The 19,922-nt window shown below is 39.2% G+C and overlaps 2 protein-coding genes across 4 annotated transcripts; one reads left to right on the top strand and one right to left on the bottom strand.

Moving 5' to 3' along the window:
- The first annotated feature begins 6,592 nt into the window (after positions 1 to 6,592).
- Positions 6,593 to 7,733, top strand: LOC104424252. The gene is made up of 2 exons (XM_010036620.3): positions 6,593 to 6,948; positions 7,040 to 7,733. Exons 1-2 carry the CDS (start codon positions 6,787 to 6,789, stop codon positions 7,643 to 7,645), a joined length of 768 nt encoding a protein of 255 aa, XP_010034922.2. The 5' UTR covers positions 6,593 to 6,786; the 3' UTR covers positions 7,646 to 7,733.
- Positions 7,734 to 7,968: 235 nt separating this feature from the next.
- On the bottom strand, positions 7,969 to 18,807 carry LOC104427023 (endonuclease MutS2). 3 transcript variants are annotated; one of them, XM_039305687.1, is made up of 23 exons: positions 18,424 to 18,807; positions 18,089 to 18,217; positions 17,598 to 17,765; positions 17,410 to 17,493; positions 17,200 to 17,250; positions 16,478 to 16,534; positions 16,304 to 16,386; positions 15,547 to 15,670; positions 15,405 to 15,464; positions 13,716 to 13,955; positions 13,477 to 13,557; positions 13,250 to 13,397; positions 12,854 to 12,981; positions 12,471 to 12,518; positions 12,203 to 12,330; positions 11,762 to 11,844; positions 11,520 to 11,623; positions 11,025 to 11,095; positions 10,221 to 10,522; positions 9,786 to 10,055; positions 9,438 to 9,531; positions 9,107 to 9,342; positions 7,972 to 8,923 (listed from the first exon to the last, which is right to left on the bottom strand). In XM_039305687.1, the coding sequence occupies exons 1-20, from the start codon at positions 18,694 to 18,696 to the stop codon at positions 9,898 to 9,900; spliced, it is 2,520 nt and encodes an 839-aa protein (XP_039161621.1). In that variant the 5' UTR covers positions 18,697 to 18,807; the 3' UTR covers positions 7,972 to 8,923; positions 9,107 to 9,342; positions 9,438 to 9,531; positions 9,786 to 9,897. The 3 variants fall into 3 exon arrangements, with proteins under 3 accessions (XP_039161622.1, XP_039161621.1, XP_039161619.1); XM_039305688.1 differs by having other exon boundaries at positions 7,969 to 8,923; positions 9,107 to 9,531; positions 9,786 to 9,997; XM_039305685.1 differs by having other exon boundaries at positions 7,974 to 8,923; positions 9,107 to 9,531.
- Between the last annotated feature and the right edge of the window lie 1,115 nt (positions 18,808 to 19,922).

Here is a 19,922-nt window from a genome sequence, read left to right as displayed (position 1 = left end):
CTGCCATATAATATATTTAGGACTTTTTGGACAATTTTCTCTCAACCAATTTATAATCAAATATGAGTTTAATATGATCAGATTGGGTTTGCTTAATGTGACTTTTCTCATTTACTTAACACAGTCAGAGCGAGAATATGTCATTGTGCTATAAATCAAAATTAACATGGATGATGTTTAGATGTCCTTATTGTAGCATGTTATAATGCTGTTGTCCTTTAGATGTCCTTTTATCGGTACTTGCTAGCTGTAAAGCGGAGAGACATCAAGTATCAACGTCATCTTCGTACTCCTTTAAAGTTACATGGAGAAATGTATTTGGTTATTAATGCAGTAGTGTCGCCTCGAGGCGAGTGACGGTTTCCAAGTAAATGCGGACGATTCCTCATACAAGGTGGCCCTGTTTGGTTCAGCATTTGGAATGCTCATTTGAGCTCTAAAGTTCATTGGCCAAATGCAAAGCTGTTTGGTTCGTTTTTTTGCGCGACTTTGATGAGATGCAATTACATCTCCAAGTGGCTCTAAGGGCCTTTAACCCAATGCAGCTCTTGAGATCCTTTGGCAAGTTGCATCTTCGGAATGCAACTTTCGGTATTGTTCATCTCTCCGGTAGAGAAGCCAATCAGCCGCATGAATAAAAATAAATATGTTTATATAAATATGTTTATATATATATATATATATATATATATATATATATATATATAATATAAATATCTATTTTTTTATATTTTATGTTTATATATATATTTTATATAGATATAAACATATCCATTTTTCTCCGATTTTTTTATATAAATATATATTTATATAAAAATATCTATTTTTTATATATATTTTGTTTAATAAATATATTTTATGTTTATATTTTTATATTTTTATATAAAAATATGTTTATATAAAAATATAAACGGTTCGGCCGCCGACCGGCGGTCCGGTATAAATATATAAACATATATTTTATGTTTATTTTTTATATAAAAATATAAACATATCTATTTTTTTATATTTTATGTTTAATAAATATATATTTATATAAAATATATATATTTTATATAGATATAAACATATCCATTTTTTATATAAATATATTTTATGTTTAATAAATAAATAAATACATATATTTATTAATATAAACATATCTATTTTTTATATATATTTTATGTTTATATGTTTATATTTTTATATAAAAATATGTTTATATAAAAATATAAACATATTTTTGCTTTTTTAATTTAATAAAAGTTAATTACAAATGTAAATTTTACCAAACGGTATTTTGGCCAAAGTTGTTTCTCAATGCAAATTTTACCAAACGACATTTGCATTTCAGAAAACCCCATTCACCCAAAGGTATTTGCATTTCTGCAAATGCATTCCCCAAAAGCCGAACCAAACGGGCCCTTAGTTTATGTTCTCCCAAACCCTACCGCTGAGGACGTTGGTGGATTTGGTTTTGTAAATATTTTCTTCTTTCTTTAAGTTGTAGATCGATTAGAAGTCGAGTGAAACGCTGAAAATCGTTTCATTTCTGGGAACGAATATGCAGGAATGAGAATTGATACCTTTTCTCGTTGTTTCATAAACGTTTGGTCATGCAATCTTGACGTTTTTTAATTCTTAGGCACATCCATCTAGGTAAACATGCATAGCGAATTTGCAGAAATTGTATCTATAAACCATGTAATAACATAACAAAATAACTATCCAATGTCAAACAAAAGAAGGTAGATGAAGTGTGTAAAATAAACAACTGGAGAATCGTCGGGCAACATTAGACAAGGCCTTATCAATGTGCCTTGGATAAGACTCCCATAAATGATACCCGAAACTAAACATGAAAATACTTAAACTAAATAATCCAAATTTCCTAACTAACTGATGACAATGACACAATAATCAAGCATGAACTAAATCTAGCCTAATATACAATTCTAAGCTTAAAACAATTCCACTTTTCATTTATCACTTTTTTTGTCTTTTAGTTGAAACATGAACTAACTTCTATTCTACCTAAATACTACTAAAATGTCATTCTATCACTAAAATGTCACTTGGTTATTAAAGTACTAACTTTTTATACTTCATAATTGGATCCAATTTTTTGGTCATTTTCATCTCTATTCTAAAGAAAATGTGATTAAACACTCAACTCACTATAAACATGCTAATTAACCACAAGTAAACCGCAATTACAAAAATGAGAACATAACGACGTCTGGGAATACAATTTTGACCTCGAACATAATAAAATGTGGAGGAACCTTCAGGGAGCAAGATTGCCGTGAGCGATGATGTGCAACAGAGACCGAGAGGGAGCAAGAAACCGAGGGTAAAGGAGATGAGGGAACGACGGATTTGGAGAGTGAGTGACCAAGAGAGTATGGTGACAACATGGAGATGGCGAATGACCGAGATGACGAGACCAGAGACTATGGTTTCGTGAGCGTGAGCGCTCAAGAAAGTGAGCAGCGGCGGAGATGAGAATGATAGAGCGAGCAGCTACAGTATAGTGTGAGTTGGAGATGGAGTCGAAGGAGGGAGTTGCGGTGAGGAGGGCGTAGAGAGAGCTGGCTGTGAGGATGGAGAGATGGAAAAGGCGATGAGGACGTACCAGCGAGATGGTGGAGCTGAGAGGTTGTGGCGCAGCGACTGGAAGGAGGTGGTGGCCATGGGTTGGCGAGTGACGGGAGGAGGATGCTGGGCTGGTGAGGACGAGCTGGAGGTGGCGATGATGAACCAGCTAGAGCAGCGGCTTGAGCTAATGGTGAGGGGCCCGAAATGGAGATGGCAGGGATGGAGGAAGGAACGACGAGAGCGAGCAGGAGGCGAGGTGGCGACTGGCAAGGCTCAGCAGCAGCCGAGTGGAAGAACGACCGGAAGTTGAATGAGGAGACGCCGGTTATGAAGAGAGAACGCGACGGGCAGAGGATTAGGTTCAAAAGCTTGATGGGCCGAAAATTTCAGCTTAAAGGGCTCGAATTGGGCCAAAAGGTCCAAATTCTGGTCGGGCCTCCAGAGAAGCCTATAAGAGAAGAGCGACCCTCAGGAGAGCAAGGAAGCTAGCGGCTATCATAGAGGACAGTTCATACCGAGCTTCGGCGCCCATCTCTTGTATCGGAAAATATATTTCGATTTGAGTTTGTTCCGCCAAAAATAGCTTTCACCGCATGGATCGGATAGAGGGTGCGTTTGGGAACCACTTTTGGGGAAAGTCTTTAGGAAAATGCAAAGACCTTTGAGTTAAAGTGTTTTCCAAAATGCAAACTGTGTTTGGTAAATTGTATTTTAAAAGCTCTTTGTGCAAAGTGCTTTGAGCAAAATGGTGTTTGGGGACTTACATTTACAAAGGAGTTTTGTGGTAAAAAAAATTATCAAAAGAAAAATTTTAAAAAAAATTGACCGGCAAGGGCAGTGGTCGTCGGCGACCTCCGGCGACCGCCGGCGACCTCCGGCGACCTCGGTTCTTGGGCAGCGAGGTCGCGCAACGCCGTCGCGACCTCCGGCGACCCCGGATCTGGGGCGGCGAGGTCGCGCGACGCCGCCTCGACCTCCGGCGACCTAGATCCGGGGCGTCGAGGTCGCAGGAGGACCTCGCGACCCAGATCCGGGGGCGGCGAGGTCGCGCGACCCCGCCGCGACCCAGATCCCGGGGCGGCGAGGTCGCGCGACCCAGATCTGGTCGCCGCCTCGACCTCCGGCACCAGATCTGGTCGCGACCACCAGACCGGCGACCAGATGGGTCGCGCGGCCCCGACGAGCTCCGTGCGGAGGTCGCAGGTGCAGCGGCGACGGTCGCCGCAACGCCGCGACTCACGGAGGTCGCCCGACTCTCCGACGAAGATCGCCTAGGTCGCGGCGTCCCTGTAGCAGTTGTTGGCCCAGAGAAGATGAACAGTGTTTCATCCAAGGGCACGCACTGGAAAAACAAAAAATTCTTGAGGACAATTTTGGAAAAGAAAAAAAGTGAACAGTGTCCGTGGGCATGCCGAGAAAGCTGAAAGCCCAAGGCAGGTCCTCACCTGCCTTGGGCTTTCAGCCTTAAAAATGCTTGCTTTGCCATTAAGTCCCTTCCAAAGTGTTTTGCCAAACACTCTTTTTTTTGCCCAAGGGGCTTTGGACTCCCAAGGGGCTTTGGGAAGTGGTTCCCAAACGCACCCAGAGTCCTAGAGGTCCTGAAACTACAATGTTCCTTAGTCGCAACATGGAGAGGAAACTCGGTGGTAAAAAAAATGAGTGCAAGACGGTGAAATGATGACTGTCTTCGATTTAGGGTTGGATTCCGACATTGCCGGCAAGAGTCATCCCTGAGATAGTTGATAGACTCGCGAGCAAACTCGGGTGTCGACAAATAGGAATGAAAAAAGCTAGCCGATTTTATGCTAATGTCATTCTATATAGGTTGGTGGACTTGCACATGCCAAAAGCTGGTACCTTTCTGCTCTCAAATTCTCACTAATTAATCCCCCGCTAACTAATATTAATCCAAAAGTAACTTCACCTCAATTTTTGACCAATAAATTTTGTGAAAGCTCGTGTATTTTATTTAGATGAGTCGCAATCGTAGGAGATGAACTAAAAACAGATTGATATTGCAAAAATTGATTGAGATGATAACAATGCGATTTCTTAAACCTCCATCTTTTCAAATTCACATTGTAATCCAAATCTTCCTTATTTCGTAATTTTTAATTAAAGTAATAAATCCCAAATGTTTAGGTGCCATTTGTTCGCATTTATTTTTGTATCCATTTATAACCACTAAAATCACGTAACTAGTTTTGGTTTATTTTCAGCAATTCTATGCTCAAAATAATGCTTGGTTACCGTTAGCACTTAATGTTTATTTAGTATGATTACACTGAAGATGCTTGTCGCGTCTAAATAATGATTATGCATTTATTTATTTCGCGACTCTATAACATCGAAATATAAATAGTCAAAATAAATTTCAATTAGTTAAAGCTAATAAAAGTTATAACATTAAAGGAACTGCTGTCAATTTGAAAATGATTTCGTCATTGTTTATCAGAGGAAATAAAATCTTACTTATTAAAAGACGAAAAAAGAAATTCGAATATGCTAAAAGCTCTTATGACATCATACGAGGGGGATCGCTATTGAAGGTAATGACATACAGCTGCTATTAAATTTGTAACTTCATCCCTTATTGATTTTGTGGCGAAGAAGAAGAACAGAGGCATTCATAGGTGACTATTAAGAAAACACATGGTCCCTCATTTCTCATGGTATAAAAAGAATGGGAAAACTACCGAAAAAGCTATAAATATGTTATATTGTATCGATTCATTTATAAACTTTTTAATTTAGTCATTTTAATTATGAACTTTTTGATGATTTATCAATGTAATCATTTTAGTCAATTTTCATCTTCTATTATTGATGTAGATGCTAGCCATCTCACATGGCACTATCAGCATTGACATAGATAATTATTGCATTTTTTTACAAAAAATTCTGAAATTTTTTGACGTTTTTTATTTTTTGCTTTTCTTTCCAATGTAGGCCTGTGACCCCATTGGACTTTAAGGGCCTATTTTGCAATGTTCTATTTTTGTGTTCATGAATACAATTGCTATTTTTTTGTTTCAGGGAATAAGAAAAGAACAGAAACGCGTTTGTTTGCGTTTTTGTTCCAAATCTATTTTTTTGTTCCCGAGAACAAATTTAGAACAGAAACAAGAAATAAGAAAATTTTATTTTTTGTTTACGGAACACTTCCAAGAAACAATTTTCCTCTCTCCTATTTTTTTTTCTCTTTCTTTTCTTCTTCTTTTTTCTTTGACCGATCGCCGGCCTTGGCCATGGTCGGCGACTGGCCGTCGAGGGCCGGCGACCTCGCCGGAGGGTCGCCGACCCCTAGCCAGCCTCATCGTGGCTAGGCGAGGCTGCTAGCTCTCGTCGACCGGTCACCGGCCATGGCTGAGGCCGGCGACCGGCCAAAAGGAAGAAAAAAGAAAAAAGGAAAAATAAATAAGAATATTAAAAAATTAAAAGAAATAAAAAATTATACAAGTTTACCAAACATGTTTCTGTTCTTTTTCTATTCCGGGAACAACTTTATCAAACACTTTCTTCTGTTCAAAAATTGTTCCCCGGAACAGAAATAATTTTTTCTATTTTTGTTTTCTAGAACAATTTTTGAACAGAACGCAGCCTAAGTGAAAAGCAAAAGTAAAAGAAATAAAAATTTTAAAATAAGAAATTGAAAAAACCTTTTAAAATACTGCATAACTTATCCATGCCATATGCTATATATGATAGCCATTAACAATAATGATTTTTGGCCAAAATTGACCAAAATATTACATTAACAAATTGTCAAAATGTTTAAAATTAAATTTGTCAAATCGAAAAGTTTATAACTGAATTAATATCTATATAATAAGTCTAGGAATCTCTTTTTATAATTATCCCGAAAAAGAATCCTTAAATATCGTGACCGACTTCATCTACCATGCTAGATATTTAATATTTCCCCAGACGAAAAAGGTTTTGGAAAGGTGCGCCTCACGAGTCCGATCCACGCAATCAAAAGCCAATTCAATGTTCTCTCCTCGTCGCCTCAGCCAAAAAGTGCATGTTCACAGGTTGTTATAAAGGATCCCTGATACTCCTCTCCTCTGCCAATTTTTACTGAGTCGGCCAAAAAAAAAACCCTCTTCTTCTCATCTCCAGCTTTTCGGGTTGAGAGAGATTTCTTGCAGATTTACTCCAGTGATCTTTCCTTCTTTCGTTTTTGTACATCGTTCGTTCGTATAGATCATGGACAAGAAGGTTCTTGATTACACGTTGGTCCCCTCGGGCCTGTTCATCATGATGGCCTACCACGCATGGCTCCTTCATCGGATCGTGAAGCACCCCGACAAGACCGTCGTCGGCGTCACTGCCATTAATCGCCGATTCTGGGTCCGAGCTATGATGGAGGTAATGTAAGTTTGTCTCCCTACATTTTCTTTTCGTCCCCCGGAAATGCTTTTCGACCCTTTGCTTTCGTGGCGTCCGGCTCGGGTGGCAGGATGTCTCCAAGAACGGCGTCCTCGCGGTGCAAACGCTGAGAAACAACATAATGGCATCGACCCTGTTGGCCTCGACGGCGATCACCCTCAGCTCCCTCATCGCCGTCCTCATGACCAGCGGGTACGGTAACCAGTCCTCGCTCTTCATCATCGGAGACCGGAGCAAGTTCAGCTTCTCCGTGAAGTTCTTCGCCATCCTCGTGTGCTTCTTGGTGGCTTTCCTCCTGAACGTTCAGTCCATAAGGTACTACAGCCACGCGAGCATCCTCATCAACGTGCCATACAGGAAGATCTCGCAGCACCAGCAACAGCACCAGGCGATGGCGGAGTACGTGGCCAAGACGGTGAACCGAGGGAGCTACTTCTGGTCGTTGGGGTTGCGGGGGTTTTACTTCTCTTTACCTCTTTTCCTGTGGATCTTCGGTCCGATTCCCATGTTCTTAAGTTGCTTCGCGCTGGTTTTCATGCTGTATTTCTTGGATGTGTCGTTTGAGTCCGGGTGGGCTGTGGAGGCTTCTGATGATGATGATGATGATGATGATGAGAGGAAAGATGAGGAGCTGGGAAGTGCAATGATGATGAGCATCGGTGGTTTGAACAACTGATATTAAACTTTGCCTGAGCTTCACATGTTAACTCTTATATAAGTTTTGCCGTATACTAAGATATTGAAATATTAAATTGTTTATTTTATCAAGTGCGTATTATAATATTCATTGAAGGAGGTTTATCTAATAAGCAATCGCCGCATGTTAACGCATCTCCCGTTCAATTAGACACTTTGGAAGATCCTTTGATTCCACCAAGAGTGAGCATCACTTGCATCGGCAAGTCATCTGCCTATCTTTGGAATTTCCTGTCTTTGGAATTTCAATTCGATAGATAGATAGGGTGTTTCGTTTTATCTGTTGTCTGTTAACCTGCTTCCTCATGCAGATTTGACAACCCAACAAGTCAACAAATGGTACATCAGAATTGGTGACTAGAGATCACAAGAAAAGAAGCTTTCCATCCTTTGAAAAGCAAAGACAGAAAGCGGAAAATTTTATCAAAACATTATAAGTCCACAATTTCGATCATCTCTTGCAAGCATCATCGTATAGCCAAAGCACCAAAACTCGCAGCTTAGCACGCAGGACATGCTGGGAGGAAACACTCACAACTGAGTCCATCTATTGAGAAATGGAAGTGATGGAGCATCTTCCGCCTTGTCTTCATGTAGACAGTGGCATGTGTGTGTGAATGCGTGCATCTATTTTTGGCCGCAGAGAGTGGTGCATATGTTTACCCCCAATTTGTGGGCATATTTGCTGTTTAAGGTAAAGAAAGAGAATATGCTCAGGTAAACAAAGAGAATATGCTCAGGTCTCTCTGCTCCGGGAAGGTGGATGCCTGTTAACGCTTTATTGTAGAGGAGCTCTAACAAGCCCTGAAGTGTATAGGATAGGGGTGCAAAGATGCAGCAGGTCAAAAACCTTGTGTTTTACCCTAAAGAGGAGTAATCTAGTGCAAGTACAGGCGTATGCAAAAGCTTCTTCTTTCGTCTACCAAGGTTCGCAAAGCAAGGGGAACAATAGATGTGCTATCTAGGAAATTCCTATCAACAAGGAACCTGGAAATTAGGTTCAGGGACCTAGATGCCCGCCTATAAAGTAATAGATTAGAACCATTGATCACAGATTGTCTGAGAATTTGCAAAATGCACAATTCAACGTCTTGTTGCAATAACTCAAATTTTGTGTAGTTGGACTGATTCTAAACAATGCAACTTATCTCTAGAGAAGCCTCTTCTGCAAAGACTTGAGGATGTCGTCTCCTGGTTGATTCAACCAAATCTTGACACGGCAGTTGTTCTGATGCAAACATAAATAGTCCAAAACCTCCTGCAAAATGGGTGTTATAACAGTATTAGAATATAGTCGAGATGCCTATAAATTATTACAGGGTGATTATGAATTTAATGTTTTCAGATACAACATAATTGTCAGCCAGCAGATCTATAAGAGTGCTCAAAGCTTATAGCTGTTCTTTTAGGACATAAAATCCGAAGAGAAACAGCAATTCACCTATTAAAAGCCTGAAGCACCCAATCTTGTCAACTGATAACCGTTCTTCCTTCATAAATAGATCAGCATTGAATGGAAGCCGGAGATGCTCAACAAGCATTGAGTCACAACCATATAACCTACGGACCCATAGAACATTTGCAGTGAGATTCCCATGATTCTTCACTGCGTTAAAACTCCAGTTGACCCCAGTCCACAACCATATCTTTAATTCACTGCTGACTTTCCCTGTCTTCCTATTCATCATTAATAAAGAAGAAGTTTTCTCTGGTTACAGTGGAAATCTGACAAGGGAGTTTACACGATGTGAAAGTAGCACACTCATTTGAACCTTTCAGCCTTTTTCATCGCATTCTTCAACTTATAGCTTTGATATCTTTGTCCTACATCCTACCATTCACGATAAATGAAGAATTGATGGGAACCTGCATAAAACAAGTTGCTCATGCATAAGATAATCTTTTTTGAGTTCATGCAGAGTAAAGAAGGGACACATACAGATATAGAAGAGACAATTAGATAGAGAAACTCCGGTAACAGGATTTTATAATAGTTCTGTTTATTCACATTTCATGAAGATTGGAAAAAGTTCATCAGAATTTCAATTGTTAGCCAATAGCCCATAAGTTAAAATGTTATTTCTCTCTCTAAGAACTTTCAAGAGATCGTTTTCATCCACCTTTTATCCTATGCACCAATAGACGTCTTGAGGGCACTGAAATTCATTCCAGATTACTCGGTCGAATAGCAAGTCTAGACCACACCAGGAGACTATGGGCTTGAACTTCACATCACGTCCGAAACTCATCCAATTTTAATTTCATCTTCATATTGCCAGCTTGAACTACTATCTCTTTCTTAGAGCAGTCCACTTTCAGAACTGTTGCTTTCCTGCCAAGGGATGGAACATGAATCATTGCACCAACTGCTGGAAGCTCAGATTTTTTCTCTGCATTATAGAAGGGAAAAGACTGTTTATAGATGGACCTTTTCAATTTAACAAGACTAGAGATAGTACTCTTGCTGAAAGAGAGTCCCCTCCATATTCCCTCAATGGCAATTACTTATGCTGTTTTCTAAATAAACTAAACATGGCGAGTTTCTTAAGCAGTACCAGAAGATGATTGCTTGAGAGCTTTAGACGGGATTGTGCTTTTCCTTTGCACAAGATCTTTGCTGTCTTTATCTAAACTTTGTTGGAGCTCAGCAGCCAATGACTTTGCGCTTGTTCCTACTCTAATTGGCTGGTGCTGCACTTGGGATGCACGAAACTTCCGCACTCTCTTATGGAGCATTGAACGTGCCACCGCAGCAGCCTCTGATATTTCTCTAAACATCTTATTCTTTTGAGTTATACGTTGTTCCTCAATCCTCCTCCGGGCAGCCAACAGTTTTCTGTGAAGGTCCCTTGCAAGCCTAGAACAAAAACAGGAAGATGCTAGATAAACACAAGTTTCATTTCACATGATGCCTTGCTAGCAGAAAGACCCACTTCTTATAAAGGAAATAATTCTTTTCATAAATTTATACACTTATTGCAGGATGAAATTCATCAGCCACTTTCAAAGTGCACTGATTGAGTATGTCAAACAGGAGAAACCTAAGTAGAGAGTAATTGAATACACTTTCATGAAGACTTCAACTTATCCTTTTAACAACATATAAGTTTAATAATATTTTGGGTGTTTACACAAGCAAGAGTAGCATTCATCCACATAGGAGTATGAAACAAACACAAAGGATACCTAAAGAAATAATGGGTAGATACTCCCTCTGAACTCGGATAAAGGAGAACATATAGTTCCATTCAGTACTTCTATGATTCAGCAGTTAATAGCTATTTATGACTCAGCAAAAAACAAAAAGGAAAGTGATTGCTTATGAAAGAGGCCAATTCCAAGAAGCCAACAATTCTCACATTAGGTAAGATTGTGAATCACGATGCAGCTCACGGAAATCCTGCTTGTATTTTTCCATATCAGTAATGAGCTGCAAGCCCATACAAAGATATGTCATCAGTAATGGCTCCTCAAATGCCACCAAAAGAAAAGGGAACAAAACCAATCTCCATAAATGCAAGTGAATATAAAATTAGTCAACTGAAATTGCGGATCGCACTCCCAATAATGCAAACTTCCATAATCTTCACATTCACTAGGCACATGATGACAAAAAGCCTCACGTAGACCCCAAACCATGGACTGAGATTATAAAAAAGCGTATCCATGTTCTTACAGTATTGGTATAGACCATGATGGAGTGTCAAGCAATAAAAACTGAACCCATATGCTACAGGAAAAGGAGTGCCAAATGTATGATATGCTACAACACGTACACCTTTCATAGAAGTTGCTTATCTTACTATCAAGATTTTGTAAGATGCCTAGAACAGTTCTATGCTAACACTAGTTACCTCATTTATCTCCGCACTTGCTGAACCATACAGTTCTCGAGCATCATTGACAATTGTGCCAGGCAATCCCAATCTTTCAGCTATACTGATGGCATTTGAACGCCCTATAAGATAAAACAAATGTCAAGTCATATCCACTTTTGACAGATAAAGAACAGCAAATGACAGCATAAGCTATTATTAAACTTTGCGCAACACTGCAGGACATAACAAACGCAGTCATCTAAGGAAGAATGAAAAACCTGGAATTCCCCAGAGAATCTTGTAAGTAGGCTTCAAATTTACTTCATCAAACTCCATACAAGCATTTTCAAAGCCAGCAGTGCTGCCAATCATTGATAATATGTAAGAGCCCAGGAGCACAAAGGGAGCATCAGATCTAGTAGATTTTGGCAAATGCCAAAAGCAGATATGTCCTTTATGATTTCAACTAGATTAAACAAGCTAAACCACTGCCACCAGCGACGGATCTAGAATTATAAACTTAAGGGGTCCAAGTTTGATGTGAAAATTTTATTTTCGTTTTTCAATAAGTGTGTGATCCAAAATAAAATATTGATTAACATGGGGGTGGAAGCCAAGGGAAATTACCCCTACATACCGATCAAGCAACGGGAAAGAAAAAGTTCAAAGGATGAATATGTATCTGCAATGGACCTTCAAAATTCAAGTCAAAAAACTACCTGTATTTCAGGGTTTTCAGTTCACCATGATGGGTTGTAGCTATTGTCAAAAGAGCACCATTGGCAAAAGATTCCAGCAGTGACATTCCCAGAGCCGCTCCTTCTAGAGGGTTTGTTCCCGCACCAACCTATCGTTATCACATACCAATATAATATTTCATTTTAACCTAGGGAAGCACAAAAAGAGCTGTAATTGCATGACAGGTCACTCAAAGGAGTCACGTCAAACAATTATGGAGAGGCAAAAGAAAGACCGATAATAACATACTTCATCTAGAAGCACTAACGACTGCTTTGTTGATTTTGATTGAATGTCCTGCAAATATATCATATAAGAAAATATCAACTATAAATAATATGATTAGTGGCATGATTACGTGATGGCATGATAACGAGAAAACACCATACATTTTAGTGATCGAGACAACACAAATCCATGTCCTTTAAACTTAATTTCATTTCATAAAACTTCAAATCATATTTTCTCATCTTCTATTGATTCTCCTTTGATTGTGTGCCATTTTTGCTATTTATTCTAGAATTTTCCAGTGTTTATAGAGAAAAGGTTAAATATGAGTCTATATAACTCCCAGGGTTACAAACTAATTCAAGGAACCCTACAACGGAAATATCCGAGAAGGCTATGCTCACACTGATTTGTTTCAAGTGTCCAGAGAAGGTAGATAAAGATTGTGACAAAGACTGTTCATCTCCAATATCAGCAAAGACAGAATCAAACCAAGGGATCCGTACAGATTCAGCTGACAAGATATATAGGCCTGCAACAACAAACTTCCCTGGTGAGATACTTTAAACATTACACGAAATGCATGTGCTCAGATTGTCTACAGTTACTACGAATAACTGTGTTTTAATTGGAATGCTGTTAATAGATAGATTTGGCTTGGAATAGCAGACATTTATCACTGGAGAGACAGAGATAACGGAAAAGTAATTTTACAACAGCTAAAAAAAAAAAAAATTGCCACAGGCAACCCATTGGCCTGTCCCAGAAAAGGCACCACAAAGGAAAGCCAAGTATTAAACCTGATTTTGCCATCAGAGCTGCCAAGCCAATTGTTTTTAGGCATACAGTTTTGCCACCGGTATTAGGGCCAGTTATGACCAAAACCTTAGTCTCACTGGAAATGAAAAAATCAACTGCAACTGGCTTAGCTTGTTCGAAGGCTGCAACCTGAATTAACAGCAAATGTGTCAAAATATAGAATTAAGTACTATGCTCAAATTGCTAACCATTGACATTTCGAACTAACCCGCTCTTTCAGGGTTACAAGATCAATCTCTGACTCTCCTTTATTTGACATTCCTGCTTGCATTTTCCTCCTTCCTATTTCCTGAGCCATCATATTATGCAGTGAGCACCAACCCCTATATAGCTTCTAGATGTTTAATGAGCGTGTGCAAGAGCAGATAGCACACCATGAAGTTTAAAGAGTTATCATAAGCAGAAAATTAATGAAAACGTTTAATTACAAGACATTCCATGACTCACCGCAGCAGCACTACTGAGATCCTTTTGGGCCTTGCGCAGATTTAGTCTATGCTGCTGGACCAACAAGGGATGATAAGCTTTAGGCAAAAACAACGTCCATTCCATGGAGTTTGATGATTTTGAAATTTTGTGCTCTGACAAGGATGTTCCAGCATCGAGTATTCTACTCTTCTCCTCTAGTAGAAGCAGATCAGGACATGTGCCTCCATATGAAAGACTATATGTAGCTCGAGCATTTATCTGCATATTAGGGCCCAAACAATAAGAAGAGCACCTTCGATTATTATATAAAACTCAATCTACAATGTTATCACCACAACTGGTCTTGCAGTTTTATGACTGACTTTAATAAGAATTATCAACAGTAACTTTTAGAATATAAGTTCTGTTGGAATTTCTCCAACGGAAGAGAATTTTGCCACAAGTCTGCCTATGAGATTGTGGCTAATAGATATCCTGAGGATCACAAAAAGACTGGTCTTGGATATGGAAAACTGATACAACCCTAGAATTAAGCATTTTGGCAGTCTCCATAATAGCATAGCTCTAGATGAAGTCCTTGTGGCATGCCCAGAACATTTGTTCAGTATGCGGGCAAGCCCTGAATCTGCAGATCATTTATTTTTATTCAGCCCCATGGCTGGAGAGTTTTGGAGGGACCTGGCTATTCCTAACAGCCTGGTAGGGTCTTTCATCAAGGTTACCCGGGAGTGGATTGAAGACAATGTTAAAAGCAAGTTTTGGTAACAAAGACACAAAATTCCATGGGGAATTGTTTTTCTATGGATCTTTGGGTTCTTTGAAAAAATAGAAATAATATTTGTTTAAGAATCAGCAAATTTGCCTAAACTCACTTCTTTTCGTTTGACTAAAGCAGGAGAATCATATGCTACCATGAAGAATTATGGGTGTGGAAGGAGAAGATTAAGGCAGGGAACGAAACAAAGGAAACCTGGACAAGGGGGGATTAAGGTTAATCAGATGGAGCAATGTCTATGTAAAACAGAGAAGCAGAAGCAGGAGTTCTTTTGAGAGATTACCAAGAAACTGCATAGCTGGCTTCTCACATAACATAGGTAGAAGAATGCTTTCATAGCTGAGATTTGGATGCCAAGAAACACAATCAGACTTGCTCTTACGAATAACATTAATCATTTGCATGTTGAAAAGGATGCTTTAGCAGTTATTCATGTTCTTGAAAGCAAAATCTCGCAATCTCTCGTAGAACCTCTCCTTTTTTGAATGCAGGAACTTGCTGGAAGGAGTACAGGCATACTGCATCGAGCATATATACAGAAAAGCAAAAGAATGCACAGACACTCTGGTTAGGTTGGAAAAGGAACAGCATATGGAGTTTATTATAGTCACTGGTATTCCGGATTTTACTAAGGATATTTTTTATAGGGAAGCACTTGACAGTAGTTCAACTATGAATGAAGTAACTTGACTGGTTTAACTTCTGAATGACAATCTTTGTTGCAACAAAAAACCATATTCAATTACTTGTAAGTTGGTGAAAAAGGTAATTCAAACTGTATGAGGTCTAATTTACATTTCCTACAGGCTTCAGATAAAAAGGATAACACTCAGGAAACTTGGAAACTGCACACAAAAGACCACTCTGCAGAAAAAACCAGAGAGAGGGGGAGAGAGAGAGAGAGAGAGACTTCAGTAGCAGTAGGCACTTACCATATCCAGTTGGATTATGCTGTTTAGCAAAATTTCAGTTTCATCAAGATCCATTTGCATCTGCTTGAGAAATGACAATTAGAGAATAGAAAAGTAAGAAGAAGCCGGTGACAAAAAAAAATTGAACTGGAAAATATGCAACCTTCTTTGTTAACATTAAAAGCACATCTTCCTCTGCCTTTGCCACCAATCCTCTTGCTCGTTGCAGCTCATCATTTAAAGGAACGGCAGCAAGTGGCTCCATGACATTACCATTTCCTGAACCACTACATCATGACAGATTCAGGAGAGAATGCATGACCTTGTACCAAAGGAATCCCAAAAACACTCCTCATCAAAATTTGACTACTTGCATTCAGTGAGAGCATTCATCATGCAAATTGTCCACCATCCTGCCTTCTAAAACAAAAGCCTTCTAGTTTGAGTTACCAAAGAAGGCAAGCAAAATTTCCTTCTAGAGTAAAAGTTAAAGTTCACTATAAATTATAAATAACTTATCACCATTGCCATGTAAGCAAAACAATTACCAAATCCCCCAAAGTACTCAATGGTACTTCATTTTTTTTAAAAATGCTCATTACACAACCAAGCTCATCTAAACACCTGTCCAAAAACCAAATGTGCTCTACTAGAAGTTTAGAAGTGACTACATGGCTTAATAACTACATTATGTTTTCAAAATTGATAGCAAAACTGTAGAGCGAAGATCTACATAACAGTTCAACTGTCTTATGGCACAAAGTAACAGAAAGTCCCAGCTATGAGCTAAGATGAAAAATGCAAAGAGCTCTGGATAATGTTAGTTGACTAGAATCACTCACAGCCACTCAAAAGCATTTTTTAGTGCAAAAAGAAAAGGAAAGGAAAGAAAAATGGAAGGATGTAATATATTTTAGCACCTGGATATCAGTAGACCATTCAAATTTATCAGCTTATCCATTCCGGACTTTATGCACCATCTTCCGTTGACATTACTCACTTCCTAAATAAAGGAAAATATAAAAGTTAAAACAGACAAATAGAAAAATACAAAGTATACACGCTACATAGATCTGTCTGACTGATGCACTCACCAGGGAGGATGACTCATTCCTATCATTCCTCATTAATTTGTCCATCATCTCGTGTAGCTGAACAGAGAAAATGTAAAAGAACTAGAATCAATATTTAGCATCAAATAAGGAGACAACTCAGTAATTCAAAGGTTCGAATAAGAAACTGGCTGAGAAGTGTGATGAGGATCCACAGATGGAACTTCTTTTTACACAGAGTCCTTTGATTAAAGGTAGCAAACTTTCATTAGTTTATCAATAAAAATTGACTAAGAAGTTGGCAGTCAACTCATGTGACGAAATGCTTCCTCTAAGTCCAAGACAATTACACTAATAACAACAATAAGGGTTACTAATAAAAAAGAACGTATATGATTTTGCAAATCACATTGGCATCCCCTTGGTGCCTGTTCAATGAATTATCGGACTATCTAATATAATAACAACAAAAAGTTATGTTGTATAGAGGCAGAAGAGGCAATTGCTGCCCTCTGTGATAACATAGCCTGTACAGATGGATATTGATGCAAGAGATATAAGAAGCTTTGTGTCAACTTTTCCTTAATCTGGTGTGGAAGAGGTCAACATCTTATAGTTGCCCTCAGCAAATACAGTTGATAAGCCAATCTGAGTGCATAAACATGTTCAAGCATCACAGTCCTTGAAACATCGAAGGGAAGCTTTCTAATTGAAGGTAAAATTATGATTAAGTGAATAGCACGAAAATGGCAGGATAACTTCACCCTCTTTTCAAGTATCTGCACTTGTTCACGTGACCGTTTGAGCAAAGGACTCTGAAACAAATAAAAAGGCTAAGATGAGCTACAGAAACGATTAAGAGAGAGAAACAAAAATCACATCCAAGCCTACAAAGAAAGCTGTCACAATAAAATGACACTCTGGTAAAAGAGCCACAGTAATGACAACTAACTCCGAAATATTGAAGAACATACAGCCGAGTCTTTAACAGAGCCATCTTCGTCAAGGACTTGCTGTATCGACCTAATTAGAGGTCGATTTATTATCAATTCCATAATCTGCAAGGTAACATAAAAAATCGAATGAGTCCATGATGACATTAGCAAAACAATACATGCAAATACTCTATTTAATTGTATATACTTGAGTCCCGTTATGATACCACTTCGCTCAGAGGCATGAAGCGTCTATGCCAGTCCGCATCTTCCTTGATGGCTGCTCGTAGATTTAGCTGTAGAGCATCAGCGAATTGCAAAAGAGATGCAACCGCTATTGCCTCATGTCCACTCATGGGTAATTCCCTCCGAGCACGCTGAATTGCAGACTTGACCTTTGAAAAGATCAAAACTCAGCAGTCAGCGACACCTCAAGCTCAACATCTTGTTGAAACCGAACACACTTAAAATGACCCCAGATATCCATGCGACATGTGTCAGAGCTCAGAAGCAATTCATGAATAAAACTGAGCCAGAATTGTATAATCGTTCTTTACTTAGAGTTGCAGTGCGTATCTGCAATTCAGAAACGACCCGCCGATGCTAAACAAATTCGAGATGGCTCTGAGAAACCGATGAGAAGTGAATATGCACAGTAAATGAGATTCCTAAACTTCACGTTGCTAGAAGAGGACGGAATTAGCGTAAAAGCACTGACCAGAGCAGTATCGACGCCGCTCAAGTCCAAGCTGAAACCGCCGTGCCGGTGCATTTCCACGGCCGCATTAGTCTCGCTCAAAAGCCTCATGCTCTCCTCGTACGTCTGATCCAGAGACCACAACCGAGTCTTCGCAACAATCAGCAACAAAACAACGTCCTCAACAGCGTCAGAACTCAATCGAAGCTATTCAAAACCAAAATTCGACATCGCAAAATCACCAATCGCCCCCGCACATAGATCTCCACTCCTCTTAGCTACACAAGTATCGAATCCGCACGCGAAAATCAATATCGCCTAACGAATACGCGACTCCGCCGATCGACCGAGCTGACCTTAGTGGCGTCCCGGCCGAGCGAGGTGCCGGCGAACGAAGCGACGGAATCGCAGAGCTTCTCCCACTCCAGGACCCTGAGGCTCTGGAGGTGAGCGGACGATTCGCCGCTGAGGCCGGCGGCGGAGGCGGCCCTGGAGACGGAGCGCCGATTGAGGAGGACTCGGTTGCCGAAACTGACGGCGAGTAGAAAAGAAGAAGGATGAGAAGAAGAAGGAGAAGATGGAGATGGAGGGAAGGCGATGGAGTTGAGGAAGAGAGTGGTAGACGCCATGGTCGCGGTTGCTCGAGCAGAGACCGTTCGTTTGAAAATGGCGGGGGATCTCTGGATGATGAGGGTGAAAAAATGATAAGAGCGTGCGGATGGACATGAGGGGCGCGTTGCGATGGCGTTGGAGAAAGGATTTACCTTCTCTCTTCTTCCATTTTTCCTCTTTTTAAAATTTTTTTCTTGATTTTGAATCCCTCACATCCGTCGATCATACAAGCCTTTTATACGAGTCTTAGATGAAGTCTGATGTGATCTATGGTTCGGATCGCATCGCGAACTTAAAATTCGGGACAAAAGCCTCTCTTTTCATGTGGAGTTCTTTATCGCCGGATGAATTCCCGCCTTTCCAAGATGAAATTTATGTATTAGCGAGTAGAGAAAGCACATTGCTCAGCTCGTGTGCTTTGTTGTGGTCGACGCCATACATGCCGGCAATTGAGTTTCCAGAATTTGATCATTGAACTAGCTTCAAAAGGCATGATCGAAGCATCAAGGTCTAGAATCATATACACAACTTACAAATTTCTATTTCAGCATGTCATTTTAGAAGGGGATCAACTAACAGATTGGATCATCAGTCAAACAATTTGGTTTGAGTTTGACTTTGATTTTACAAGTATGTCACTATACTGAATTAAATTCAAGCTTCGTAAGAGGCGGTTGATTTAGAGATTAATGCTCCATTTATTTAACGAAAAATATATTATTTGAAAAAATATTTTCATAAAAACGATCATTTGTATCACTTAAAATAATTAACCAATGAAAAATATTTTCATTATCAATAATAATTTGTATCTTATTTTTGATATTGATAATAACTTATTTATAAATATTTTTTTAGATAATGAAAATAATTCTTTCATTCATTTTTCATAAGTAATAAGTGATCAATTTTTAGAATATATTTTTCGAATCATTCATTTTGGACAAAATATACTGCAATGTATTTCCAAATAGCAATACCTACAAATTCAGGGTGACAGAAAACCATGGCTTTTTGGGCCTATCCTAGCAGAGGAAATTCATGGGTTGGGCCCAGCCGAGCATTTGCCCCAAAATGTTATCAGCCCTATTGGGAAAAGAATAGAAATTGGCTGCGGTGTCAATATCAATAGCAATCCCTTACTCATTTTTATTTGGTACATTTTGCTTTAAGCAAGGTTCCATTGAAAAAATGAACGATTCCAAAAATATTTTTCTAAAAAATGATTGCTTTTTTCGCTTTT

This window comes from Eucalyptus grandis, chromosome 11 (genome assembly GCF_016545825.1).
Source record: "Eucalyptus grandis isolate ANBG69807.140 chromosome 11, ASM1654582v1, whole genome shotgun sequence".
Classification (NCBI taxonomy): domain Eukaryota; kingdom Viridiplantae; phylum Streptophyta; class Magnoliopsida; order Myrtales; family Myrtaceae; genus Eucalyptus; species Eucalyptus grandis.
Note: the sequence above shows the minus strand (reverse complement) of the source record. Positions and strands in the feature narration are given on the sequence as shown.

Bases quoted from the DNA above. Each gene is read 5' to 3' on its own strand.
- LOC104424252 (XM_010036620.3), top strand. From the start codon at position 6,787: ATGGACAAGAAGGTTCTTGATTACACGTTGGTCCCCTCGGGCCTGTTC. The intron at 6,949-7,039 runs GTAATGTAAGTT...CTCGGGTGGCAG, and splicing joins GGGTCCGAGCTATGATGGAG to GATGTCTCCAAGAACGGCGT.
- LOC104427023 (XM_039305687.1), bottom strand. From the start codon at position 18,696: ATGGCGTCTACCACTCTCTTCCTCAACTCCATCGCCTTCCCTCCATCT. The intron at 16,387-16,477 runs GTGAGTGCATCA...TCCTTTATTTAG, and splicing joins GGAATGAGTCATCCTCCCTG to GAAGTGAGTAATGTCAACGG. The intron at 11,096-11,519 runs GTAACTAGTGTT...ATGGGCTTGCAG, and splicing joins CAAGTGCGGAGATAAATGAG to CTCATTACTGATATGGAAAA.